The sequence below is a fragment of the Corella eumyota genome, chromosome 4 (assembly GCF_963082875.1).
Source record: "Corella eumyota chromosome 4, kaCorEumy4.1, whole genome shotgun sequence".
In the NCBI taxonomy this organism is placed as follows: domain Eukaryota; kingdom Metazoa; phylum Chordata; class Ascidiacea; order Phlebobranchia; family Corellidae; genus Corella; species Corella eumyota.
The window spans coordinates 8,862,073-8,889,302 of NC_137493.1; the positions used below are offsets into that span (position 1 = coordinate 8,862,073).

At 27.9% G+C, this 27,230-nt stretch overlaps 4 protein-coding genes and 1 pseudogene across 4 annotated transcripts; all 5 read right to left on the reverse strand.

Annotated features, from left to right (window-relative positions):
* Positions 1–91: 91 nt before the first annotated feature.
* Positions 92–3,563, reverse strand: LOC145750774 (sodium-coupled monocarboxylate transporter 1-like). Its single transcript, XM_082566850.1, has 12 exons — positions 3,521–3,563; positions 3,292–3,395; positions 2,937–3,125; positions 2,795–2,860; positions 2,535–2,661; positions 2,079–2,223; positions 1,756–1,896; positions 1,566–1,684; positions 1,112–1,269; positions 596–810; positions 492–508; positions 92–258 (listed from the first exon to the last, which is right to left on the reverse strand). Exons 1-12 carry the CDS (start codon positions 3,561–3,563, stop codon positions 92–94), a joined length of 1,491 nt encoding a protein of 496 aa, XP_082422976.1.
* Positions 3,564–4,274: 711 nt separating this feature from the next.
* On the reverse strand, positions 4,275–7,322 carry LOC145750775 (sodium-coupled monocarboxylate transporter 1-like; annotated as a pseudogene).
* A 1,409-nt stretch (positions 7,323–8,731) lies between these two features.
* Positions 8,732–12,969, reverse strand: LOC145750776 (sodium-coupled monocarboxylate transporter 1-like). The gene is made up of 13 exons (XM_082566851.1): positions 12,930–12,969; positions 11,572–11,628; positions 11,342–11,445; positions 11,036–11,224; positions 10,697–10,816; positions 10,473–10,627; positions 10,252–10,392; positions 9,967–10,185; positions 9,730–9,842; positions 9,486–9,643; positions 9,140–9,354; positions 8,964–9,082; positions 8,732–8,898 (listed from the first exon to the last, which is right to left on the reverse strand). Exons 1-13 carry the CDS (start codon positions 12,967–12,969, stop codon positions 8,732–8,734), a joined length of 1,797 nt encoding a protein of 598 aa, XP_082422977.1.
* Positions 12,970–19,503: 6,534 nt separating this feature from the next.
* Positions 19,504–20,509, reverse strand: LOC145751210 (uncharacterized). Its single transcript, XM_082567313.1, has 3 exons — positions 20,329–20,509; positions 20,049–20,173; positions 19,504–19,898 (listed from the first exon to the last, which is right to left on the reverse strand). The coding sequence occupies exons 1-3, from the start codon at positions 20,430–20,432 to the stop codon at positions 19,813–19,815; spliced, it is 315 nt and encodes a 104-aa protein (XP_082423439.1). The 5' UTR covers positions 20,433–20,509; the 3' UTR covers positions 19,504–19,812.
* A 1,317-nt stretch (positions 20,510–21,826) lies between these two features.
* Positions 21,827–27,148, reverse strand: LOC145750778 (sodium-coupled monocarboxylate transporter 1-like). Its single transcript, XM_082566853.1, has 13 exons — positions 27,106–27,148; positions 26,781–26,884; positions 26,321–26,509; positions 26,176–26,241; positions 25,921–26,040; positions 25,704–25,858; positions 25,412–25,549; positions 25,022–25,240; positions 24,850–24,962; positions 24,510–24,667; positions 22,298–22,503; positions 22,086–22,189; positions 21,827–21,996 (listed from the first exon to the last, which is right to left on the reverse strand). The coding sequence occupies exons 1-13, from the start codon at positions 27,146–27,148 to the stop codon at positions 21,827–21,829; spliced, it is 1,785 nt and encodes a 594-aa protein (XP_082422979.1).
* Between the last annotated feature and the right edge of the window lie 82 nt (positions 27,149–27,230).

The following is a 27,230-nucleotide window of genomic DNA, read 5'->3' on the forward strand; positions in this document are numbered from 1 at the left end:
TAGGAATTCAGATAATTTAAAAATGTAATGATATTTTTATTAATTAAGTCTGCAATTCTAAACACACATTTAACCAAAGCTAAAATTAAGTTTAAAGTTCAGTTTGTTGATCTTTTTCTTTTTCTCCTTCGTCATTATTAAATTCCTGATATTCCGGAACCCCAAAACGAAAAAAACTTCGAATCTTTTCTGGAAAGATTTTGTTGTCGATCAGTGGAAGAAAATATTTCGGATTGCACTCAGAAGCTTTGTTTGCACCTTTTTAAGACAATCTAATTAAGCATTTGTATAACACATGCCCTAACTTTAAAACGTCAAAAAATAAGTTATACCGTTTTGAAACTAAACCAATAAATCTAACGTTAAACGTCAAAAACTAAAATTAACCTGTAGCAAACGACACCAGTAACCTAACAAATATCGTTATAAGAAATTCCCACAAAAAATAAAGAAAAATAAAGAATAAAGAGTAAACGAAAGAGAATACAAACTGTAATACAGTGCAGGCCTGTAATACAAACAAAAATTATTTTTACGTTTTTGTTTAAATTTTTAAACTAAATTGAAATATCAAAAAAAAATAGTTTTTTCTAACTTATTTTTAGAAGGTTGTTGTGGATAACTAGACCACGTTATAGATGTTGACGTCATGTAGTTAGTCGTCGTTAAATTTGGAGAACTTATGACGTCACATTGATCAACAGAAAGTGGTAACTGTCGAATACTTTTAGGAGGCTTTCCATGAATGGCTGAGCCAATCAATACCCAAAATGAACACGAGATTCCTACCAACTGGCCAATCAGCGCTCCCTGTTCGAGTTTTAGGTAAATATCATTTAATGTTAAGTTATTTAAGTAAGTTTATTTTTTTATTTTTTCAAAAACCTCTAAAACAAAAACGTTATCTTTTTAACTTTATTAACCGTTTTTTATTACTTCCTACTAATTAGAAAAAAACTATTTTATTTTTTAAAATAACTTACATAACATAAAGGATTTAACATTAAAGGGATATATAGAGATTAGCCTTGGAGGGGTTATTTATTCTGTAGGTTAAAGATCCGACATTATTTTAAATAAAAATATTTAAACATATTAAACTAAATCTTACTTTACATGTACACCATGGTGTAAAGATACCCAAGGTAAAAACACCAACAATTGGTCCACTCATTCCTCCGGTTACGGAAAATAAAATATTGGTTGCTGTCCCGTCTAACTGCGTTGCAATAAAAGCAATTGCCGTTACCACAACACCGATCATAATTGCTGGAATTAAATAAAATTGTTTATAATAGGTAATAACCTTTTTTGGTGCAACTAAAGGTTTAAGGAAAGGGCATTTACGAATACAATGTCTTTTTTTAAATAGTTTGCAACAAGTCTTTTAGACACTTACATAATATTTTTCCAATTACGACTTTTTGTTTATTGCTGATATTTGGTTATGCGGAAGGATAAAATCCTCTGGAATAAGGGCACTGTATGCGTTTATTCCGGAAGAGACAGTACTGAAAACAAATATACCTAAATAATTATCAGAAGTGGTACAAGTTGGTTATAACCTAAAACTTCACCGCTTTTAACTGGGTCACAGCCTTCGAAATAAGCATACATTGCTAAGCCAGTTACAACTCCCACCGATGTGAAGTAAAACGACGGAGTCAACGTATAAATCATTGCTCTGTAAAAAATTAGATATTAGGTCTAACTTTAGAAAATAATATAGCATTTTTTTATATATTTAGATGTCACCTTTTGGTGTGCTCAATAGATTTGCAGCACATATATCGTTGCGTCACTGACTGCGTGCAACAGGTTGTGTAACAACTAGATATACCCTGACCAACGAACAGAGTCCAAAATGTTCGCTGAAGCAAAGGGTTCGGATTAAAGCTGTAAAACAAGGTATGTTGTTATAAAGTATGTTAAATTTTGCTTGAATTGTAGGCCTGGTTTAACTTTGTTTTTAACACTTGCTTATTTTAACAAGCTTTTTCTCATATTGTTAAATGTACTTCTGTTAAAGTTAATTATGAATTTTAATAACATTTGGTAGTCTATTTTTTCGTACTCACTCAAGAAAATTGTTTCTGTTTCCATTATAAATACCTTTTTGCAACCTAGACACTCCTCCTACATCAAAAAGTATTTTAATTAAAGCTGCTAAGCTTCCAGCTACCATTATAAGAGTTTGTGCCATACTACTGCCTTTATTCCTCCCTGTTTAGAAATAATTTAGCAAAAATTACAAATGTTTGCTGGTTAAGCACAATGAGATAGTAGTTAACTGATGCATTTGGCATGGCCTTATCAAAATGGACTTTAATATGTTGCGACCTTGAGTAACGATATAAACTTCTGCCCAGTCAAAAAAAAATTAGCAAATAAATATTAAAAAAAATAATTTTTAACATTTTAAACTGTCAAAGTTAACGGGAGTGTAACTTAAAGTAGCGCAGGTTTTTTATGTTTAAAACGTAAAGTTATCCTTTTAGCATCAAGAATAAATATATACAGATAATATAATTTACAACTTACTATTGTTGTATAGAAAGTACAAATGACGCATACGATGACGATGGATACATATAAATCTATTGAAGTAACAACGTTTAACGAGAGTGCCGGTATGTAGGTTGCTAATCTCATGTAAAAAATCTAAAACATTTCTGTTTGATTTGGTAAGTTTAGTTATTCGATTAGTAACATGTTACATGTTATCTTTTTGTTTTAGAACAGAACATTATTACCCAACTTTGTAAATTGAATTTATACAAAACAAAAAACTTACAACATTTATCATGGCGAGAATCGAACAAGACATGTAGTTAATGCGGTGAAATCTTAATTCGATGAACTAAAATTAACAAATAACCTAGTTAAAATTATTACCATACTAATCATTTATTGGAAACGTACAATATAAAACATACCTGATAAATTGTTGTTAGTTCTAATCGATACATAAGATGGACATAGTAAATATAAGCAATCAAACTTGATAGCCATAATGTTGTAATATACCAGGCGGTTACAGTTCCATATAAATACGATTCAGTTGGAAAGGATATAAAAATTAAAGATGAAATATTACCGACAGCAATCGACATACCTAAGGCAAACTAAATAAAAAACTTTAGTGTTAAAATAACATATAGATAATTACATTTTCGATAAAACGGAAAATTAATGTTAAAAAATCACTAGTTTAATAATACACCAAGCAAAGTTTGGCAAGTGAATTAAGGTAATACTTGAAGGACGTTTAGATTCGTTTAACAATATTACTGGAGACATGTTTCTCCCGCCATAATTGTAGTTTTCGACGTTGTTTTTACTTCGATCTTTAATAGCATAATATACACCGATAATTAATGGTATTGCTAGCATACCTATTAAAAGAAAGAAAAAAAAATTAACGTTCCATATATTTTCTTACTAATAACTTAGTAAATATATATTATATATTAGATACAAAATTTAATTTGATATATTTAACTATAAAAGATTCACTTACCAATAAACACAACGAGATCTACTGTTCCAAAACTTGACGTCATTCTTACATACTTTTAAATTCTTTTTTAATTAATATTAAGATTTTCTAAAACACTTCTATTTCAATAAGGTTGTTAAATCTAACATTGACATTCACAAAAAGCAATAATACTTAAAATCGGAATTTTAGGTTTTTATGTTGTCATTTAAAATGAACTTTAATTAAAATTCTACCTTAGCAGTAATAAACTTGATTCGATGGGCCATTGAAGTTATATTGTTTAAAACTTTACAGTCAACGTGCTTAAATTTTATAACATATTATGCAACATCAAGCTTATGATAAGCGTATAAAGTTTTTACTCTTTTTTAATAATGATTTATTGCCTTTGCTAGTTAGATTTAGTTATACTTTTATCAAAAATTAAGTTAAATTTTTTAAAGAATAATTAATAACAAATTTTGCAAATCAAATTACCTTCAATATGAAGGCTATTATTTTTTAAACTTTACTTCAGTTCAATTTTCTTAATTTTATTAATTAAACTTTATATTTGAAAACATCCACTTTTACTATTTTATTGATAAATATAATATTAAATTTTGTGCAATATTTAAAAAAAACATGTAAAATCTACCATCTATCATTAATTTAAATGTTAACAAAACAAGTTTTTACTTTTGAAAATAAACATAAAAATTTACTATCTACTGTGTTGTATAAAAATAGACATTAAATGTAATAAACAATAGGAAATACAATACAAAGAATTTTAAAGTTTTGTTTGTTTTTCTATTGGTTTCTTTTCTACGTCGTCTTTTAATTTATTATATTCAGGAACTCCAAAACGAAAAAAAATTCGAATTTTTTGGGGAAATATTTTGTTGTCGATCAGTGGAACAAAGTATTTTGGATTACATTCCGATGCTTTATTTGCACCTGTTAGAAATTATGTTTTTATAACACAAAGGACTTATTAACACAAAATAGAGTTAAGTTAAGCCTACCTGTTGCAAACGACACCAGTAACCCAACAAAAAAAGTTATCAAAAATTCCCATAGAAAATAAAGAGCGAACGAAAAAGAATACAAACTGTACAATGCCGGCCTGTAAAAAATAATAAAGGAATTATATAATATTTGCCCTACCAATACCATGAGTTTTTGGTAAATTTTAAATTTTAATCACAAATACTTGTTTATTTCATCATCTTCTGGAATGTCATACTGCGATGACGACATGTAATTGATTGTAGTCGAATTTGTAGTTGTGATGACGTCACACTGGTCGACAGAAAGCGGTAACACTCGTTGACTTTCTGGCATTCTTCCATAAATTGTTGATCCAACTATTATCCAACATGAACATGCTGTACCGATTATTTGACCAACAAAAGCTCCCTATTAAGTAAACATTTAGTATGTTTACAAGTATACATAAAATGATAGTAATTTAGAATTACTTCGGTGTGCATAATATATTAAACTTTACGGACTGTTAGATGAGATTAAATTGGGCACATCACATTACACCATGGTGTAAAAATACCCAAAGTAAATGCTGCACTTAAAGGTCCTGTAAAACTACCAGTAACGCCATACATTACTGAAACTACTGTCTCATCTAATATTGTTACTAAAAAAGCAACTGCCATATGAACCACTCCAAGAAAAACCGCTAAATTCAACAAAAAAAAATATTATAAGTGCATTTGTATTATTTACAATTTTAATATAGCATTTTTTATCATATTACCTAATATTTTTCCCAGCACTACTTTTTGCTTGTTATTTAAATGTGGTTTGCAAGGTACAATAAAGCATTCCAAAATTAAAAGACTTATAGAGTTAATTCCTGACGACACGGTACTGTGTTATAAATATAATAATATACAAAGTTTAATAGGTTGTTAAAAATACAAAGTTATAATAATATATATGGCAACTTTATCCCTCTTTACAATTATTTCTTGATATTATCTATCTTGCAAGAAACGCTTCAAACTCATAAAACAAATGTACGTAATTAATATGTAAAATATATGTTGGGAGGTGACTGATGAGCATCTAGCCAGTAGATTTTCTAAAAATCCAACTAGATGTTTCTTACCTTAAAGTTCCACTAAATGCGGCTGCTACAAACAACCCAGCCAATCCTGGTAAATTTTGAAATATTTTAACAACCAATAACGGAATGAGTTGATCATGTATTAAAATTTCACCACTTTGCACCGGATCACAGCCTTAAAAATAAGCATACATCGCTAACCCACTTACAAATTGGACTAGATTAAGGAAAATTCCTGGAATATTGGAGTACAAAATTGCCCTGTAAACAAATTAGACTAAAATTATTTTTTAACCAAGAAAGTTTAAATTTAGTAATATTTACTTTCTGGCATCTTTAACAGATTTGCAGCACAAATATCTTTGTGTAATGGCTTGTGCACAACAAGATGCATAACAGTTACTGAAGCTTAACCCAACAAATAAAGTCCAAGTCGTACGCTGAAGAAATGGATTAGGATCAAAGCTAAAAAGTACAAATTTGTACTGACATGAACTTTATTAAAATTATTGTAAGTTGTGACTCTTTTTATCATTATTATGGTGTTTACTCAAAAAAAGTGTTTCTATCGTTGTTGCTAATAGCATGTTGTAATCCATAGAAGCCACCAACATCAATTATTGTTTTAATCATAGCTGCCAGAGACCCAGCAACCATGATAACAGTTTGTGCCACGTCTGTCCATATAACTGCTTTTATTCCACCCTGTTTCAAATAATTGGTTAGTTAATTTATTACTATTAAAAAAATGTAATTAAGAATCTTACAATTGTAGTGTAGAACGTGCAAATAACGCTGACAATAACGATCGATTCATACAAACCAATTGGTGCAACAGCATTAAGTGAAAGTGCTGGTATGTAAATTGAGAGTGCGCTGTAAAATATCTAATAAATGTAAAAGGTTAGATATCAAATGTTTGCACAAATAAGATGTATTTAATTTTAAATTAAAATAGCAAAAAGACGGTACTTACAGCATTTAGCATTTCGACAACCAAACAAGTCTGTTGATTTATTTTATGAAACCTCAATTCAGTATCTATCAAAACAATATTTCGATGCTGTGCTTTATACTATCAGAACTTTATAAACTTACTTAATCAAACTTACTTGGAAAATTGTTGCAAGTTGTAAACGATGTATTAACGGAACGTAATACACGCAAGAAATAAGTTTTGAAAAAAATGGAGTAACAATATACCATCCAGCAAATAAATAAGCTTCTGTCGGGTTAGATATAATATTTAAAGCCGATACTAAAGAAACAGAAATAGACATTCCAACTGCTAACTGCACAAAAACAAACAATATAATTGAGCTGGGTATATATACCTAGTTAAATTCATTCAACACATTCGGCTTATGTAATAACATAATAATTTTAATGCAAAGGGATTTCTATTCGAAATATTAAAATTTTCCCAGTAAAATATCTTTAAACTTTGGCAACAATAATCTTACTGGAGAGATATTTCTTCCGCCATAATTGTAGTTGTCGACATTGTTTTTACTTCGATCTTTTATTGCATAAAAGACTCCAATGACCAATGATACTGTCAACATACCTAAACCAAAAAAAAATATTTATAAAATAAACACTTAAACAATAATATTGATTGATATAATAAGAACTTACGGTTAGTTCGCAACTACTTGTTTTAATACATATACTTGTCTTTTAAATTAAGAATAATTAATTAGAACACCTACCAATAAACACAATAAGATCAACTGTCCCAAACTGTGACATTTTTTAAGCAAAATATTAAAACTATTTGAATTTAGTTTTAGATTTATTTTTAAATATTTTGATTAAGCACAATATTAAGTAACCTGTAAAAAATTGTGGGCTGCTTAGTTCGTATTTTAAAGTGGTTTAATATAATTTTTTTAACGACCCCTTCGTTATATTTTATTTGTTTTTTTTTATTTGTTTTGGTTTAATATATTTTTTAACGACCCCTTCGTAATATACATTTTTTTGTTTGTTTTGGTTTAATATAATTTTTTTAACGACTCTTTCTTTATATTTTATTTGTTTTTTTTTATTTGTTTTGGTCTAATATATATTTTTAACGACCCCTTCGTAATATTTAGTTTTTTTTGGATTACTTTTTTACGGATTATTATGCAAAGACGCATACATCTATAAAAACTTAATTAAAAGTTACAAAACAGCTTAACCAATAGAAATTTACAATAAAACATATTTAAATTTTTCTTTTAATTTTCATATTTAACAATACTTTTCAAGTTTTAATAAAGGCACAAAATGTAATAAACTTTAGTTAAAATCATTTTTTATGACTAAATTAATGCCAGTTAACTTTACATTTGGTCGCTTTATTTGCACCTGTAAAATTTATACATTAAGCCCACCTAAGTAAATAATTTTAGGTTTGCTGGCCTGTAATAATTTTTTTTTCAAACCGGCAGCGTGGTGTAGTGGTAAGAACACTTGCTACACCAACCATGAGGTCGTGGGTTCAATCCCCACTGTTTTTATGCTGTAGCGCCCTTGAGTAAGGCGCTATAAACGGTAAAAAACCTCGAGACTAGGTCGGAATAACTTATGTTACTTTATGTTTAAATTGCGCATTCGACTTTCCCACATCGAGGATAAAGATACATACAAAAAAAAAATATATATATATTTGTTTTTTTGGGCCACTTTTGTTAAATGGTATGTAACATGAAGAAAACCCTAATATTTTTAAACAAAGGCATTTAATATAAATTACCAACAACCTTATAATATATTTCATTTGCAGTTACATTACTATTGTTACAGGTTACAATGCAAATTTATACATACACCTATAAAAAACGTATTAAAAATAATTATTTTTGAAAATGAATTTTCAATAAAGGCATATTTAGATAATTTTACTTTTTTATTTTAAAATAATTTTTATTTTAGGCAAAAAATTGCTTAAGCTTTGGTTTATTACTTAGTTTTTATTATTTAAACAAGAGCTAATATTCCTAGTAGATATACGTAAAATTTATATTAAAATTTTATTACTTAAAAAAAGAAAGTTTGACTAACTGTTATATGACAAATTATTGCAGTAATTTTGATGTAGTAAAACTATTACTAAATGCCCAACTAATTTTAGCATGTATTTATACTAAATCATAAACTTATTAAAGTTTTTGTTACAGTCTTGTTTGTTTTTCTATCTCTTTCTTTTCTACATCATTGTCAAACTTTTGATATTCAGAAACTCCAAAGCGAAAAAAAATTCGAATTTTCTCTGGTAAGATTTCATTGTCGAAAAGCGGAAGAAAATATTTCGGATTACATTCGGACGCTTTGTTTGCACCTGTAAAATTTATTAAACTCAAAACTACTTTAGTTCATAATTTTAAGTATGTATTTAAAGCTTACCTGTTGCAAATGATACTAGCAATCCAACAAAAAATGTAACAAGAAATCCCAACAGAAAATAAAGACCAAACGAGAGAGAATACAAGCTGTAATACAGTGCTGGCCTGTAATAATATGACCTATGAGGGTATACGTAATATTTTATTATTAAATAAAATTTGAGTAAAGAGTTTTACATATAATCATCTTCCTTAAATGTATTTTTAGACCACGTGACAGTGGATGAGATCATATAGTTAGTTGTTGTCGAATTTAAAGAGGCGGTGACGTCACATTGGTCGACAGAAAGTGGTAAGACTCGTTCACTTTCTGGCATTTTTCCATAAATTGTTGAACCAACTATTATCCAACATGAGCATGCTGTACCAATTATTTGACCAACAAAAGCTCCCTAGCAAGTAAATCATTAATATGTTTATAATTGCATTTTAAATGTGGTAATTTAAAATTACTTCCCTTGATTTAATTTAGAAAATTTTAAAAACTGATTGATTAAGTGAGTTTGCGCACGTTATAACATACCTTATAGTTGCACCATGGTGTAAAAATACCTAAAGTAAATACTGCGAACACAGGCCCTGACACACTACCAGTAACAGAATACACTATGGAAACTACAGTCCCATCTAATAAGGTTATTAGAAAGGCAACTGCCATATGAACTCCGCCAAGCAAGACCGCTAAAATCATTATCAAAATTAATGGTGTGTATTTTAACTATTAATTGCAATAAGATTTTAAAGTAATAATTAATTTGTTATATTACCCAATATTTTTCCGATTGCCAGTTTTTTCTTTTCGCTTAGGTTCGGCTTGCAAGGCACTATAAAACATTCCAAAATCAGAAGACTAATTGAATTAATTCCCGATGAAACAGTGCTGTAAATGTAATGTTGGTTGATTACATATCCTAGCATCGTTGAAATGTAATTTAACAACGGAAACATAAGAACTTCATGGCAACCTGTGCAGAAACCAATATCAGGCAAACTATATTTTTTACCTTAACGTTCCACTAAAGGCAGCTGCTACGAACAACCCAGCCAATCCTGGTAAATTTTGAAATATTTTAACAACCAATAACGGCATGAGTTGATCATGTACTAAAATTTCACCATTTTGCACCGGATCACAGCCTTGAAAATAAGCATACATCGCTAACCCAGTTAAAAAGCTTATCATTCCAAAGCAAATCCCGGGAATATTGGAAACCAAAATTGCCCTGTAAGAACATTGTATTATATAGAATAAAGCAAGGTAAAGTTGGTTTGTGTTTAACAATGTTTACTTTCTGGTTTCTTGTAATGACTTGCAGCATAGATATCTTTGTGTCACAGATTGCGAACAGCATGCTATAAAGCAGGAATTAAAACTTAACCCAACAAATATAGTCCAAAAAGTTCGCTGGAGCATAGGATTCGGATTAAAACTAAAATAAGGGTTTGGAGTAAATACTCTTATAATACTGTTATATTTTGTCAAATTTTGTAGTATCATTTTGCCACTCACTCAAAAAAATTGTTTCTGTTATTATCACTAATAGCTTGTTGTAATCCATAGAATCCAGCAACATCAACAATTGTTTTAATCATTGCTGCCAGAGATCCAGCAACCATGACAACAGTTTGTGCCACGTCTGTCCATATAACTGCTTTTATTCCACCCTTTTTTAGATAATTGGTAAATGGTAAGTTAGTTTATTACATTTAACAAAATTATAATAAGAATCTTACAACTGTAGTGTAGAACGTGCAAATAACGCTGACAATAACAATCGATTCATACAAACCAATTGGTGCAACAGCATTAAGTGAAAGTGCTGGTATGTAGATTGAAATTGAATTGTAAAATATCTATATAATAAAAAAAGTTACTAATTAAATAATTTTTTAATAAAAATTATTTTTTTGTTTATAAAAACTTGATCAGCCATACTTACGCCAGATAGAACTGTAACAATTGTACATGTTTGCTGATTTATTGTGTGAAATCTTAACGCAAGTATCTATCAAGTTTAAATAACATTGTCATGATGTTAATTTTGTTTTAAAATATAACTTGATTAAACTTACTTGGTAAATTGTTGCAAGTTGTAAACGATGTATTAACGGGGCGTAATACATGTAAGCAATAACCTTTGAAAAAAGTGGATTAACAATATACCATCCAGCTATCGTTCCAAATAAATAAGCTTCCGTCGGACCAGATATAATAGATACAGCTGATACTATACTAACAGAAATCGACATTCCCACTGCAAACTATGTAGAAACAAAGAAATTAAAAACAGTTTTGATATGGTTTTAAATTTAAACTGTTTGTACGGTGAATTTTCTTGCAAATTTAAATGAATTTAAAATAAAAGTAAATGATCTAACCGGTGACATGTTTTTTCCCCCATAGTTGTAGTTGTCAAGATTTTTTTTGCTTCGATCTTTTATCGCATAAAATACACCGATAACAATGGAGATTACTAACATACCTTAACAAACATTGCCAAATAAAGTTAAAACACTAACAGTAAAACGTAGTTACAACATTTTACCTTAAATACAATTAATTTTTTTTAATTGTTGTTACTGATTATAGTAAATAATAAATGACTTACCAATAAACACAATATAATCCACTGTCCCAAACTGTGAAACCATCTTTTCGTGACTTTCTTAATTTTTGCACTTTAATAAAAGTTTAAAAGTCGTACAAAAAACTATAGCTACTATAATAGCTAGTTGGCTTCGGTTATATAGAGATATCGTAAAATATAAAATTTATTTTTAATATTTACAGCTTTAAACATGCGTTTGTATTTACTTATTTTAAAGGTTACTTTACAACACGATGTTATATGACACATAAAAAACTTAATTAAAATAGTAAGTGACATTCTGTTAAATAAAAATGTTCAATATTTACCTTTTTATTATTCTCTTTAATAAATATAAACGTAATATACACGTTCAACTGCTTGGGCTCACATAGGTAATATTTTAATTTATTTTTTTTTAGTTAAGTACTTGTTAGAACAAATATAAATTATTTTAATATTCTTGGTTCGTTTTTCATTTTTTTGGTTCTGCAGTAATTTTTGTTACATTCTTAGGAACTTCAAAATGTAAAAAATTTCAAATGTTTTTTCCAAAAATATTTTGTTGTCGTCAAGTGGAACAAAATATTTAGGATTACATTTATATGCTTTATTTGCACCTGAAATAGGTTTTTAAAAAAATCAATAATACCACAAAGTTCGAAACTAGAGAAAAAGATGTATGTTTGGAATTTAACACAGCATTAGATACTGATTTATTATAACTTTTTATTAATGATTGTTTTCTTTATTTTTAACTTACTTAAAAAAATTTTCCCGTCGCTCTTATAGATGGCTTGCTGAATACTATGCATCTCCTCCACATCAACAATTATTTTAATTAGAGTTACCATAGGTTACAAATACAAAACGATTTTCGGTAGATTCATTAAAAATAGAAAATATCTATCTTTAATGACTACCAAAAAATACATTTTAAGCATACTAAATTATACATTTTAAATTTTATTTTTAAAATTTATATAATTTAAGACAAAATAAAAAAATGATGCACGTTTGATTGACTTTGTAAAATATTAATATGAAATATTAATAAGAAACAAAATAGTTTGGTCTATGACATAAACACACCCATAAATATTTATTGTGTCCAGTTGCAAACGATGTAATAGTGGAACATAAAATATGTTAGCAATCGCTTTTGGAAAAAATACTGTGAAAATATACTAAGCCGCTATAGTTTTATATAAATATGAGTTATTAAAGTAAATATAACACTGACAGATATATAACACTGACACAAATTGACATTTGCACTGCAAAAACTTACGCTTAATTAGCAATAACTTGTTTCAATACATATATATCTGTTAAATGACCTGTCTGTTAAATGAAAAATAATTAATTAGAACACTTACCAATAAACACAATAAGATCAACTGTTCCAAACTGTGTCATTTTTAAGCAAATATTTAAACTATATTAATTTAATTTTGAGTTTTATTTTTGACTATTTTAATTTTATCACTAATTACTAATTAATAAGTGCTTGTTTATTAAAATTTAAAGATTGGTATTAGGTTTTTAAATTTTCGTCAGTTATATATTACGATATTTACAACTTAAAATTGGATTGAAAATTCAATTTTTATCATTAATTACTAACTAATAGGTGTTCGTTTATTGAAATTTAAAGGTTGTTATTAGGTTTTTAAATTTTGATCAATTATATATTACAATATTTATAACTTAAAAATCAATTAAAATTTTAATTTTTGTTTGTTTCTTATAATAAAATGCTTCTTAATAAATGATTATAAATAACTTTATTTGTCTTTAAGGATTATTAAAAAATAATTAAATGATTTCGAACCATATTTTTTTTATCAAATAAATCTAGTTTGTTTCGGTTTAGTATAATTTTTTTATCTACCCTTTCGAAATATTTTATTTGTTTTTGGATTACTTTTTTACGGGTTATTATGCAAAGACATATACATCTATAAAAACTTAATTAAAAAGTTACAAAACAGTTCAATACATAAAAAATTACAATAAAACAGGTTTTAATATTTTTCTTTTTTAATTTTCATATTTAACAATAATTTTCAAATTTTAATAAGCCTATAGGCAAAAATGTACTAAACTTCGATTTTAATCATTTTTTATGACTAAATTAATGGTAAAATAGCTGCCGAATAGGTATAAAATTTATATTAAAAACCATTGTTAAAAAAATACTTTTTTAAATAAGACAGTTGTTTAACCTGTTAAACAACGAATTATTGCAGTTATTTTGATAAACTAGAATTAAAACTACATATCGACTATTTTTATTTAAATAATGTAATTATCCTAAATAATAAAAACAACAAAATATTTTTACAGTCTTGTTTTTGATATTTAAAAACCTCAAAATCGAAACTTGAATGTAGAACGTGCACGTTCTTTTTTGTAGAACGTGCACGTTATACACAACTGCAGTGTAGAACGTGCAAATAACGCTGACAATAACGATATGGATTCATACAAACCAAATGGTGCAACAGCATTAAGTGAAAGTGCTTGTATTTAGATTAAAAGTGAGCTGTAGAAAATCTTTTTAATAAAAGCAAGTTACTTAAATATAAATAATTATAAAAAAACGTTTTTTGTTTGAAAAAAATTAAGCAATTATGACTTACACTAATAGGTATTGACACAATTATGCAAAATTGTTGGTTTATCTTGTAAAATCTAACTCAAGGTACTAACCAAAAAAGAATAATATCTTTATGCTATTTTTAAATTTAAATTAATAACTTAACGAGATGGTTCGGTCGTAGAGTTTTTTTTAATTATGTTGGAATTTTTCCAACTTGCACGAGGATACCATTATTTTAAAAATTGGTCAAGTAGTTTTTGAGATATCGGGATTTAAAGTAAATATTGTCAATGGGGAAAATCCCTACGCTCGCGAGTTACGTGACGCACGACGTCATCGTCGTAAGATCATTTGCTGGCAGACATAGGAAAATAACCCTTTTTTTTGGCAGACATAGGAAAATAACCTTTTTTTACAAATTCTTGCAAGAAAAAGACACGTCAACTAAGTGTTATTAAAGCAAAGTTTACCGTTAACACAATCTTAGTTTTGTTTAAAATAAAATCACTTCATTGTTGTTAACTAATATATTGTCAAATTGTTCAAATTAGCGTATATAGCCTATATATACTTTTATTTTGGTTATACTATAACAATTATTTTAGTTATATTTTTACAAATGTAAAGCACAAACTAAAGTTAAAAAAGGCAGCAAACACTAATATTTGTTGCCAGGGGTACAAGTTACGTATATTGTACGTTATATTAAAAATTGTTTGAAACTATTAATTTAAAAAATACATAAAAGAGGTTAACCAGAATATTTAATTTATAGTTTATTAATGTATAACAACCTTAAAGTAAACATGTTTTATAAGATTTATTAAATAACAATATTTAGCCTAATCAATAAAACATAATTAAAAAAGTAAAAAATAAAAGTCATGTAGAAAATAAAAAGCACAAATCTTACAATGCTGACAAGACACATAACAACTTTACCTATAACTTGTGATAAAAGGTTTGAAGGGCATTACAAATTGATTAATAAATAATCAAATGTAATTTACTCTGTGTATATACATGTTGTCCTATGTAAACAAATACTTTATTGCTTCGATTTTAAAATAAATAATTCGAGTATAGCAGTTTTCAGTCATTGTATTTTCATTGGCTTAAAATAAGCACAAGTTTATATATAAAGTAAAAAAGATTTTAAGTTTAATGTAGATGCCTGCAAACGAATTCGTAAATTCTCTTCTAAAGAAACATTTTGTCACTTTAAACTGAGCGATAGAGGCGCGCGCGTTGATTAAATTCACGTTAAGATTGCAATTTCCAGCCCCTGGTTGTTAAAATTCAAATTCCTAAAATTTGAAAATTAAAAGACAATTTATAACGTCATGCAACGGTCAAGAAAACGAAACCACATCTAGAAATGTAAATCAAAATTAAGTTTAATTTCAAAATCTTGAATGTCGATCTTACACCCAATAAGTTAAATTAATTTTATACTTAACAATGTATTGCCACAAATAAACGAAAAGCAACGATATTCAAGACAATAAAATTATTAAAAACATTAAAAATTCTTTTTTGATTTCTGATTTTTACATATAGTCAAATGAGGTCAAAATAGGCCAATACAAATTATCTCTAGTTTTTGTTCCACTAAATTTTGCTTCATTTTTTTTTCTTTAGTATGTTAGTTAGGCTAAGAGGCACCTTATGAAATGTTTAATTTTTAGGTTTTAACATTAAGTAAAAATTTGAAAAATATGTAATAACTTCATTAATTATTAAAGTTCTTTCATATTTTTTCAGAAATAAGCTATTTAGATCAATGCGGTTCTATCGGTACAGTTAAAACTCGATTAAAAGTTTTGAATTTGTTTTAATTTTTTTTTATGGTTATGGGATATAATACCAATATAAGGTCAAATAAGGTCAAAATAAACCAATAAAAATTAAATCTAATTACACATGACTACGATAGATGACACGTCTGTAATTGTTACATATGGCAATAAAACCAAGGTTTTAATGATAAAATGTCTTGCTAAGCCCTAATGTAATAAATGGTAGTTTAATGTAACACATTTAAAACAAATACTTAAAGCATTTACAAATATATTAAAAAAAATAGTAAGTTAAATTTGAAGTCTAATAAAGGATGTTGTTTAATATGGTTTTTGATCAAGTTTTCACCTTTTGCCTTATTGCAATAAAGCACCATTTTACATTAGACTTTTTAATACTTGAACAAACAAGAATTACCTTTTTAATTCGTTTTCCTGTTACTGATGTCATTAGACATAATTCTTTAAAATTTAGAAGCTTAGTATCCATCCTTAATTTTTTTTTTACAAACAAGCATTTAAGTATAACAAACAAACAAAAAATAATCACGGGGCAGGTAGTAACGTCATGTAGTTGGTGATTGTTAAGTTACTAGATATGACGTCATAATAGGTGACGGATAACATTACATTTAATTTATATTAATATATTAATTTCAGTAGTTTTATCCACCATATTGTTGCAATATGTGGTAAATATGCCATTAGAACTTTTAATATCACTCCTTTTATATGTCATGTAAGGAAACGAGTATTTAAAAAACTGCCTCATTCAAAATTTTTTGAGTAGGTTTTAGATTTGATTTTAAGGGCACAACAAAGTTTTTTTTGAATTATTGCACCACTCTTTTTTATTCCTGATAAAACGGTTCCGACAAATTTAAGAAAAGTGCTAACTTATTATAATATAATAATTCGGCACCGACTTCATCTCCTTATTATTTTTAATCTTAACGTCCCACTAAATGCAGCTGCCATAAGTTTGCCAGCTAGACCTAAAAAAATTTAGAACTTGTTTACCACGAAGAATACCCACCGGGGTTTTCCCCGATTAAGTAGGCCCAAGCGAACACAGTCATTATCGTCAAAGCCGATAAATACGCAACTACTATTATTATTCCAAGTGCAAACTTTATAACATAACCCCCCAATTTAATATAATACAATTTTGTGATTAGTTTAATCTGTGTTTGTTAAATAATAATCTTCTGTTACCAAGAATCAAGGCCCAAGAACTGCTTTGTTTTTACACATGCTTGTAATCCGCATTAAGGACGCCAATACAAATTGTTTTACTTAGCGTTGTTTATATGGCAACTAAAAATAATAAAGTGTTGCAATTTATAACTAAATGTAACACTGATTCAAAAACAATTTTAACGAACAGCAACTAGTCCTAAGATTGGATATTTCTACTTGCATGAGTAAGTAAAATTTATGTTCGAATTGTATTCGAGCTATGATATTAGTGACCAAGTTTGGCATGTCATCGTTAGCCTACTGTTTCTTTATATTTAAAAACTGAATTGTGAACTTGAGTGAAGTAACTCGTTTATGCAAATATTTAAGTTACAAAAATTAAGCTGCGCATAACGTTTTAAATGTGTTTATATTTGTTTAAAGGTTACTGGAACATGTTTTTTCCGCGTTAGATGTTGTTTTGACGTTGTTTTTACTTCTCTTTCGTTTTTACTTTTCTTTTTGGTATATTACAATAACCAATGAAATCACTACCATGCCTGAAAAATGGAAATACATTTTACGCTTGATATAAAACAAGCACGTTATTCTATTTATCTTGTACATAAAAGGGCTAAAAATTTTTTTAATATTTTTGTAAAAAAAACAAAATCTTTAAAATTGATTTTTTTTTGTTAAAACTGCAAATCAAGATTTTGACAATTTTAATTTTTAGTAAAGCCCCGTTAAGAATTGATACCAAGTAGTTGCTGATGTCATTTTGAACTTGAGTTTTATCATTTAGTACATTGTTGTGCAAAAATTAAAAGGAATTTGTAAGACGGCTTTTGCATGCACCAATACGAGAACAACAAAACTAACTCACGACTTTGTTTCTAAGAATAATACCACAATTTATCGTTGTTTTTTATATCATGGCATGATTAGTAAATAAAAGAAGTTTATTCAAGCACGTACGTATATTTCAACAGTACTCAGAATAAATAAAAATGTTTTTAATAAAATATATAAATATTTACTAGAAAATTTAACAAAAAAAATATTTTGCCTTTGAAAATTGTTGTTCTTTAAAATATTGTAACGGTTAGTGCATGAACTCTAATTAACTCTAAAAACTTTTAAATATTACCTTTAAAAGGAATTTATGTGAACCAGTGCGTAATAATTGCTGGAGTATTTCTAACTCAGCTTAAAAGCAGTTTATGCTAGCTTAAAATAAAATACAATAACAAAAGGATGGCAAAATATGAACTCGGCGGCCTAGAATATAATAACTCAACATACGGTTCAATGCTTCTAGAAAATGAGCCAATATCGTATTCACAGAAACTAGACTTCTCTTTCGAAGCATTAAACCGATTGACAATGTTTTAATTGTATTAAACAAACTAAAATGAGTGGGTAAACGTTGCCAAGCATAGTGAATATACAAGGTGAACGCACGCTAAATTTGTATTGTCAACTTTTTGCAAAATTTATTTTTAGTTTAGGGTTATATTTAGAGCTTTCGGTTTCTGGAAATAGTAACAGGTGGCAAAATAGAAAAGAATCCGAATTTTTTCTTTTTCCTTACAAAATTTTCAATATTTTAAACCTTATTTTTATGAGTCAATGTATAATTTTGTCTGTATTTTCAATAGATACGGTAAAATTTTGGTTCAAAAATCTTATGGTTTTTAATGTTTTCTACTTTTGACCGCCGCTGCTACATTAAACTTTTAGTACAAAACAAAAATAATAATTATTAAAAAAATGTTAAAAAGCACTTAAACACTTAAGTTTTACTTGAATCGTAACACCTGCTTAAGACCAAGGTGACCAAAGAGTATATGCGGAGGCGTGTTGTTTGTAATGAAAAAATGTTTTGGGTTGATTCGTTATGAATGCGTTAAATCCCTGGATTTGCAAAAAAATACATTTAATACGGAGAATTTACTTCAATAAACAACGCATGCAGTATGATAAGAAAAATGGTTATGGTTATGGTTGTGGCTAATATTCTCACGCAATAATATTTTCTGTTGTTTGCAAAAGACTAGTTGCTTCCAAAAACAACTAGTTTTTCAAACAAAAAGTTGATATTTAATTTTTTTGCAAATTCAGATTTGTGACAATGTAAAATTAATTAAATTCATTGATGTTTTGTTAACCTTACATAATTAGGCTTAAAAAAAAACAATTTTATGTTGCGTTTTTGTACTTTTTATAGCGAACCGTTTTAAACTAACTGATTTAAAAAAAAATTGAATTTAAATTCTCGCAGAATATTTTCCAATTAAAAAGTTGTGTGTGGGTTACTTTTATTTATTAAAATTTGTTTATGTGTATAAATATCACATTTTGTTACGTTAAGGTTCAGTTTATTTATAACATTTATATAGTAAAAGTGTTAATACAAAAGGATATATTTTTATAGGAAATTTGCAATACTAATCCGTCAAAAATAAATTATATACAAACAATTTTCAACAAAAATAATTTTAGCACGAAAGAAAAATAAAATAAAGTTCAATGATGATCAAAAAACTTGATTGTAAAGTTAATTATAACTATATTTAAATAAATAAAAATGGATAAAACAAGAGGCAGTGTTTTTTTCAACTTTTATTGAGTAAATAAATAATTTTTCAAATAAAAAAAAAGGTTGGAACTTTTTGATCACCAACAGCGATTATGACAAACTTGACAAGTTATTAAACGATAATATAAACTACGTTTCGTTCGGTTTTTTTCTTGTGTCAGATCTGTTAAAAAAATTGAAGAATTTAAAAAATGAATTATTTTTTAATGCTTTCAAAATTCAAAGATTGGTATTCGAATAATTTTGAGTTTCCGACAAAGTTAAAATTTTTAGTAATTTGTTAAAATAAAAACAAATTTGTAATTCAATTTACCTTTTGGTTGATCGGGGATACTTCGTTTCGAATGTATTTTAATTGTACATTGATTGATTTTTGACGAGCACGCTGTTCTTAACAAAAATCCACATTTTTGCCGTCTTTGTGAGTAAGTTGAATACCTATTTAAATAAATAAAAATATTAGTTAATTTTTTTTTTTGAAAATAGGTTATTTATTATTTTTTTTGAAAATAGGTTATTCATAGACAAAATTTAAAAAAAAATAGGTTATTTATTTTTAAAAAGCATTTTTATAAAAAAAAACAAACACTTACGTTCCGCATCCGTTTTTTGTGCAGATTCGTAATTTTTTTACCCTCCGACAGTCTGTCATTAAAATTACGGCTAATAAAACCATCAGCAAATAAACAAATTTCATTATTCTTGTTCGTAGTTGTTCTTATGCCAAAAACCTTAGAAATATTAAAATTTCGCTTAACTTTTCCTGTTGTTCAAGGTAGACGTACCAAGTGATAAATGATTTTTAAGGTCGATCTCAGCCTTTTTAAATCAATTTTGGGATTCATGAGAAAAAATGTTTTTACAGTTTGTTGCAGAAACTCGAACTTTCGTCATTTTTCTCCAAACTTAACGCATTTGCATTTCTCCGAAATGCGAATATTTTTAATTTTAGCGTTTAGTTAACAAAAGATTTTCTCTGTAACATTGTTTGCTCGATGGTAAAAGCGTTAAACCAATACAATTTTAATATTTGCACTAAAAAAACGTAGAGAAACGAAAAAACTAATTTAAATGTATATGTAGAATTTCAAAGAATTATACTATTAAAAGAAATTCTGTTCGCCAGTATTGTTTTTTATATTCATATAATTTTTGTAACAAACTGTGCTCTTTCTATTACATTTTTTTAAGCAATTTTTTATATTTATAATTTTTAGGACTTTTAAACAAAAGCATGTAATTGGGTTTATTTTATTAAAAATCGAAACTAATAAAATCCTAAGCCAGCGGTATTTTTTCTGCCTACTGAGCGTTGACGCATGTAACCGTGCAAATGGATCGGTAAGTTTTTGTGCAATCCGTAAATAGAAACTCAATACTTTAAATAGGTTCAAACATCTGTTATATTTGGAACTTGTTATTAATAAATGTCGTTTGTTTATAAACGTTTATGCACAACGGTGTGTAAAATTTGTTAAGAGTCATTGCCAACGAACTTGCAGCGGTCCAACGCATGTTGCCCTTCTTAAATTTATAATAGAAATTTGGTTGAAAAGATTAATAATCCTATTATCTGTACATTTTGTTGTACTAGTTTGTCAATTATATAAAGTTAACTTCAACGTAATGTTAAAGCCTGCATTTTTAAATTGTAAGCACTATAATAGCAGTTTCATTTACGTAACAAAATTTTAACCTAAAAATATTTCATTTTCTATTTTGGGTTTGTGTTGCGTAACAGTCAAATTTTTTGATGAATGATCGATTATCCAAATACCTTACGGATCATACAAAATTTGCATCCCACGCTTTTTTGGCTTAAATAAGTTTTGTTTTGCAGTATTTTCAATTTTTATTGTTTTTAACATTTTTTTTCACAAACTATTCTGACTGAAAAGTGTTATTAAATCAGTTGCTAGTTGATTGAGTACATTCGCTTGTGCAAACAACAATCCGATGTTTTGTAAATATTTATAATTTTTTAAATTTTGTGCATATTTAGGTTTAATTTAAAAAGCAAAATAATCAAATCAAAACATTAAAAAGGTTATTAAATTACTTTTAGGTAATTTATATACAATTAAATTTTTTTTAAATTTTTTCTTCCCTCAACTTTTTTGTCTCTTCCCAGTCATTAGCAACATTACCTAAACACTCAGAAACACCCAAACGAAAAATTGTTCGTATTTTTTTTGGAAATATTTTGTTGTCGATCAGTGGAACAAAGTATTTTGGATTACATTCCGATGCTTTATTTGCACCTGTTAGAAATAACGTAGGAGTTTTGTTATTTTAAACGAATTAAAATTTCCAGTAAATTCATTCCTTCTATATTTTTATTATAACGTACCTGTTGAAAATGACACAGTCAAACCAAATATCAGCGTAACCAGAAATCCCAATAAAAAATAAAGAGCAAACGAGAGAGAATACAAACTATAATAAAGTGCTGGCCTGTAACAATATTTATAACATTTAAATAACTTTCGGTCAACAAGCAATATTTATATTTAACAAATTTTTTTATACTTATAGATCACGCTGTCTAATGATGATTCGAACCAAGGTGATGACGTCATGTGGACAGAAGATGATGTCATGTGATCGGTTGTGAAATATGTGGTGTTGTTTAAACCGATATTGACTTCACATTGGTCGACGGACAGCGGTAACATTCGGACACTTTTAGGTAACATTCCATGAATTTTTGAACCGATCATGACCCAAATAGTACACCCTGTGCCAATTAATTGACCAATAAAAACTCCCTAAAAAAAGAAATAACAACACACATTATTTACGCTGATTAACTGATAAAATCACTTTTTATATTTTTAACACAGTTTTTTACGTTTTTTAACTTTTTCATACCTATTTTTACATACAAATATGCTATATTTAAAGAGTTGGTTCGGTGGTAGAGTTTCTTTTTCAATTATGTTGGAATTTTCCAACTTGCACGAGGATACCATTATTTTAAAAATTGGTCAAGTAGTTTTTGAGATATCTGGATTTAAAGGTAAATAGGAAAAGTCCGAACGCTCGCGAGTCACGTGACGCACGACGTCATCGTCGTAATCATATGCTGGCAGACATAGGAAAATCACCTTATTTTGTCCCCTCTTGACCCGTTTGTTGTACATTTTTTTAATTTTTTTTTTTGCAGAAAACAAACTTAACATAAAAACAATATTTAGCCATATTATATAGGACATTTTTTACTTTTAAAGTATTTTTAATTAGGTAGGCTGTATTTGAAAAATTCTAACAAATTAAGGTTATGTTGTTAATTTTGGAAATTTATAAGCCAGAAACGGCCAATATTGGCTGAGCAACACTTATAAGAAACAGACAGGTCAACTGAGTGTTACTGAAGCAAAGTTTACCTGTTAAAACAGTAATTTTGCTTAAAACTTAATATATCCGACAATTTTGTTGGTTATCATATTAAAATAGTTCTAATCACTAAACGTCACATGGGTTAAGACACATAAAGTATATAATACATCAATAAACTATAAACTAAATATTCTGGTTAACATCTTTTATGGATTTTTTAATTAATAATTCCAAACAATTTTTAATATAACGTACAATATACGTAAGTACTTGTACCCCTGGTAACAAATACTAGTGTTTGCTGCCCTTCTTAACTTTGGTTTGTGCTTTACACTTGTAAAAATATAACTAAAATAATTGTTATAGTATAACTAAAATAAAAGTATATATCGTCTATATAGGCTATATACGTTAATTTGAACAATTTGACAATATATTAGTTAACAACAATGAAGTGATTTTATTTTAAACAAAACTAAGACTGTGTTAACGGTAAACTTTGCTTTAATAACACTTAGTTGACCTGTCTTTTTCTTGCAAAAGTTTGTAAGCGTTTTTGGCTGGTAAATTTTCAAAATTAACAGCATAGCCATAATTTGTTAAATTTTTTTTAAATACGGCGTACCTAATTAAAAATACTTTAAAAGTGAAAAATGTCTTATATAATATGGTTAAATATTGCTTTTTATATTAAGTGGTTTTCTGCAAAAAAAAATTTAAAAAAAAAGTACAACAAACGGGTCAGAGAGGACAAAATAAAGTCATTTTCCTATGTCTGCCAGCATATAATCTTACGACGATGACGTCGTGCGTCACGTGATTCGCGAGCATTGGGACTTTCCCTATATACAATATTTACCTTCAAATCCCGATATCTTAAAAACTACTTGACCAATTTTTTAAAATAATGGTATCATCGTGCAAGTTGGAAAAATTACAACATAATTAAAAAAAAAAAAAAAGGTATTAACCGCTTTAAATGTTGCTGGGGTATTCAAGGTTGCTGGAGTATTTAAATTAGCGCTTAAACCGATTAATAGAGTAACCCGAAATTGCATTAGTCGCTTCAATTCTTCTGGGTGATGTTTAAGCGGTTAATGTACCAAATATTTTATACCTCTATAAAAAATAGCCTGTTTTGTTAAAAACGTAATATTGCTGAAATTTATTAACATTGAGAGTTGGGGTAGAATTTTCGAATATTTAAAATTTCAATATTTCTAATTTATTTTTCCACTTAGGCGATTAATTAAAATATCCCAGCAAACGAAGCGCACTTTCCAACCCACATCGAACCGGTTAATGGCTTCATCTTCTTTTTGCTTTGAAGCGATACATGGCTAACTATAATGACCAGATTTAGGAGCTAACAGGTGCTATCCACCAATAAGTGGGCTGTTTTTAAGGTAACTTAAGTTTTATGACATTTATTTACCGTACTAGTGCACCAAGGTGTAAACATTCCCATACTAAAAACAGCCATAAGGGGTCCCGACACGCATCCACTTATCGATATCACAATTGAAATAATTGTACCGTCCAATTTAGATGCAACAAAAGCTACTGTCATTACTGTAGCTCCAATTAAAACAGCTAGACCGAAAAAATCTTATATTAATACCGTGATATGATTAACATATATTCGTATATATCTGTTAAAACTACCTTTAAAAATTTTGTAAAGTGTATATAACAGATATTTTTATTTTGGATCACATTTTAAATAACAACTACTGTAGTTTTTTCGACATAGTTGTTATGTACAACACACTTACAAAATCCTTTGCCGATATAAACTTTAGTTCTATCACTGATATTTTTCAAGTTTGGTGACATAAAATCTTCTAAGATTAAAGCGCTAATCGAGTTGATTCCAGAAGAAACAGTGCTACAAAAATGAAAAGATATTAATTTATATAAAATGTGTTAACCTTAATTACCACCAACCTAAAAGTTCCACTAAATGCGGCTGACACAAATAACCCAGCCATTCCCGGCATATCGTGAAATATTTTTAAAACCAACAAAGGCAAAAGTTGATCATATTTTAATATTTCGCCGCTCTTAACCGGGTCGCAACTTTGAAAATAGGCGTACATTGCTAGTCCAGTCAATAAGGCTACAGTTGAAAAGAAGAAAGTGGGAAAAAGTGAAAACAATAAAGCCCTGATAAAAACATTAATTTGATTATAACTAAATGTCAAATTGATTATTTCAAGCATATGCTTTCGGGGCCTGTAGAAGTCCCCTTATAAATATTTAATAAACTCTGTTTACTATATATTAGATACTTTTAGAATAAAAAACACTTAAGGCTTTGTTTAAAAAATAAATTACCATCTGGCCTGTTTAGTTGAATTGCAGCTCATGTATCTTTGGCAAGCTAACTGTGTACATGTCAATTGAGTGCCAGCAAAACCCAATCCCACACAGAGCGTCCAAAACGTTCGTTGCAGAAAGGGATTTGGATCAAAACTAGAAAAACAAAAAAATTTTAATGCAATAAAAAGAGACTTTTTTATATTTTTGCTCTAAAATCGTATTTATTGGGAACCGCATTTACTAAGGCAGCACATTATTTAGAACCATTTTGCACGTATTAGGTAAATAGCAATCGGCGCAAACTTACTCTAAAAAATTGTTTCTGTTGTTGTTATTTATAGCTTGTTGTATCTTATAAAAACCTCCCACATCAACTATTGTTTTAATTAGGGCAGCTAAAGAACCACATGCCATAATGGCTGTTTGTGCCACGTCTGTCCAAATAACTGCTTTCATACCACCCTATTTAATAATATTAATTTTTTAAGTTATAAAATAAAGTTTATTTGTAAATTTTAACTTACCAATGTTGTGTAAATTGTGCAAACCACACTGACAGTTGCGATTGATCCATATAAGCTCAACGGTGTCACAGCGTTTAAAGAAAGTGCTGGTATGTAGATAACTACTCCCATGTAACATATCTAAAAAATTTAAATACACCTGTGCAAATTATTAATTGAAATGCAAGTAACTAATGCTGTTAAACAGCGTAAAACTTGTTTGTACAGATTTATTTTTAAAAGGTGTGCTTTTTATAGTCGTTGATTATTTCTTACCAGTCTGATAATATCAAGGCAAGAACAAAGCAATCTGTTTCGCCGATGAAATCTTAATTCCAGATACTACAAAAAAATAAAAATTTTAAACTTTGCGTTGATCTGCAAATAAAAGTAACTTATTTTTAATATTTTTAACTGTTACCTGATAAATAGTAAGCAACTGAAGCCTGTGTACCAATGGAATATAGTAAAGGAAGGCAATCAGTTTTGGAAATATGTGATTAATTGTATACCAGGCTGTTACAGTCCCAAATAAATAAGATTCCGTTGGCATGGATATAATTGTAAGGGCAGAAATATAAGTTACTGCAATAGACATACCAACTGCAAACTAAAAAACTTATTTTTAATTTTTGCTATACAATTTTTTAATAGCTCCAAAATACGTACCACAAGAAAAATATGAGCACATAAAAGCAGTAGACACACCCAACTTAAGTAAAGGTCTTTTTTTTCTTTTTTGGGGGGGAAAACAAACTTATTTACAAAAGCACTATTTATGTAAGTAAACAAAAAATTAATAATCTAAAATTTAACACTTCGAATGTAACTTTGGTATAAAACATTTTTTGTTAAATAAATTTGCATTTCTAAAATCTTACTGGAGACATGTTTCTTCCACCATAGTTGTAGTTGTCAGCATTGTTGTTACTTCGATCTTTTATAGCATAAAAGATTCCAATAATCAATGATATTGTCAACATACCTGAAAACATAATTAAACAAATATATAACAATTATTATATTTTGTGCTTTTAAAACTTAAAGTCTTTAAATAAACAAGTAAAATACCCTAGAAAACAATAAACATTATTATAGCTATATAAATAAATGGTTTTTGCACAATTTTTTTTATTAATAAAATTTTAAAAATACAAAAAACATAATTTGTTAAATTTAAAAAAAAAAGATTACTTCGTAACTTACCAACAAAAACGATAAAATCAACTATACCAAATTGAGATGTCATTATATATATTATAATTTTAAATGCTTTTTTGAAACTATCGTTTCAATAATTTCTATAAAATGACTTTTTCATTTTATTTTTT

Excerpts from the sequence above, each read along its gene's own strand:
- LOC145750774 (XM_082566850.1), bottom strand. The coding sequence starts at position 3,563 with ATGACGTCAAGTTTTGGAACAGTAGATCTCGTTGTGTTTATTG. Across the intron at positions 2,662-2,794 it reads TTCTCGCCATGATAAATGTT|ATTTTTTACATGAGATTAGC; the intron begins GTAAGTTTTTTG and ends GAAATGTTTTAG. Across the intron at positions 1,270-1,565 it reads TAAAAGCGGTGAAGTTTTAG|CAATTATGATCGGTGTTGTG; the intron begins GTTATAACCAAC and ends ATTTAATTCCAG.
- LOC145750776 (XM_082566851.1), bottom strand. The coding sequence starts at position 12,969 with ATGACACAGTTTGGAACAGTTGATCTTATTGTGTTTATTG. Across the intron at positions 10,628-10,696 it reads GCACGTTCTACACTACAGTT|GGTGGAATAAAAGCAGTTAT; the intron begins GTAAGATTCTTA and ends TATCTAAAAAAG. Across the intron at positions 9,355-9,485 it reads CACCATGGTGCAACTATAAG|GGAGCTTTTGTTGGTCAAAT; the intron begins GTATGTTATAAC and ends TTTACTTGCTAG.
- LOC145751210 (XM_082567313.1), bottom strand. The coding sequence starts at position 20,432 with ATGAAATTTGTTTATTTGCTGATGGTTTTATTAGCCGTAATTTTAATG. Across the intron at positions 20,174-20,328 it reads ACAAAAAACGGATGCGGAAC|GTATTCAACTTACTCACAAA; the intron begins GTAAGTGTTTGT and ends TTATTTAAATAG. Across the intron at positions 19,899-20,048 it reads TATCCCCGATCAACCAAAAG|ATCTGACACAAGAAAAAAAC; the intron begins GTAAATTGAATT and ends TTTTTTTAACAG.
- LOC145750778 (XM_082566853.1), bottom strand. The coding sequence starts at position 27,148 with ATGACATCTCAATTTGGTATAGTTGATTTTATCGTTTTTGTTG. Across the intron at positions 26,041-26,175 it reads GCCTTGATATTATCAGACTG|ATATGTTACATGGGAGTAGT; the intron begins GTAAGAAATAAT and ends TAAATTTTTTAG. Across the intron at positions 21,997-22,085 it reads GACTGTGTCATTTTCAACAG|GTGCAAATAAAGCATCGGAA; the intron begins GTACGTTATAAT and ends TATTTCTAACAG.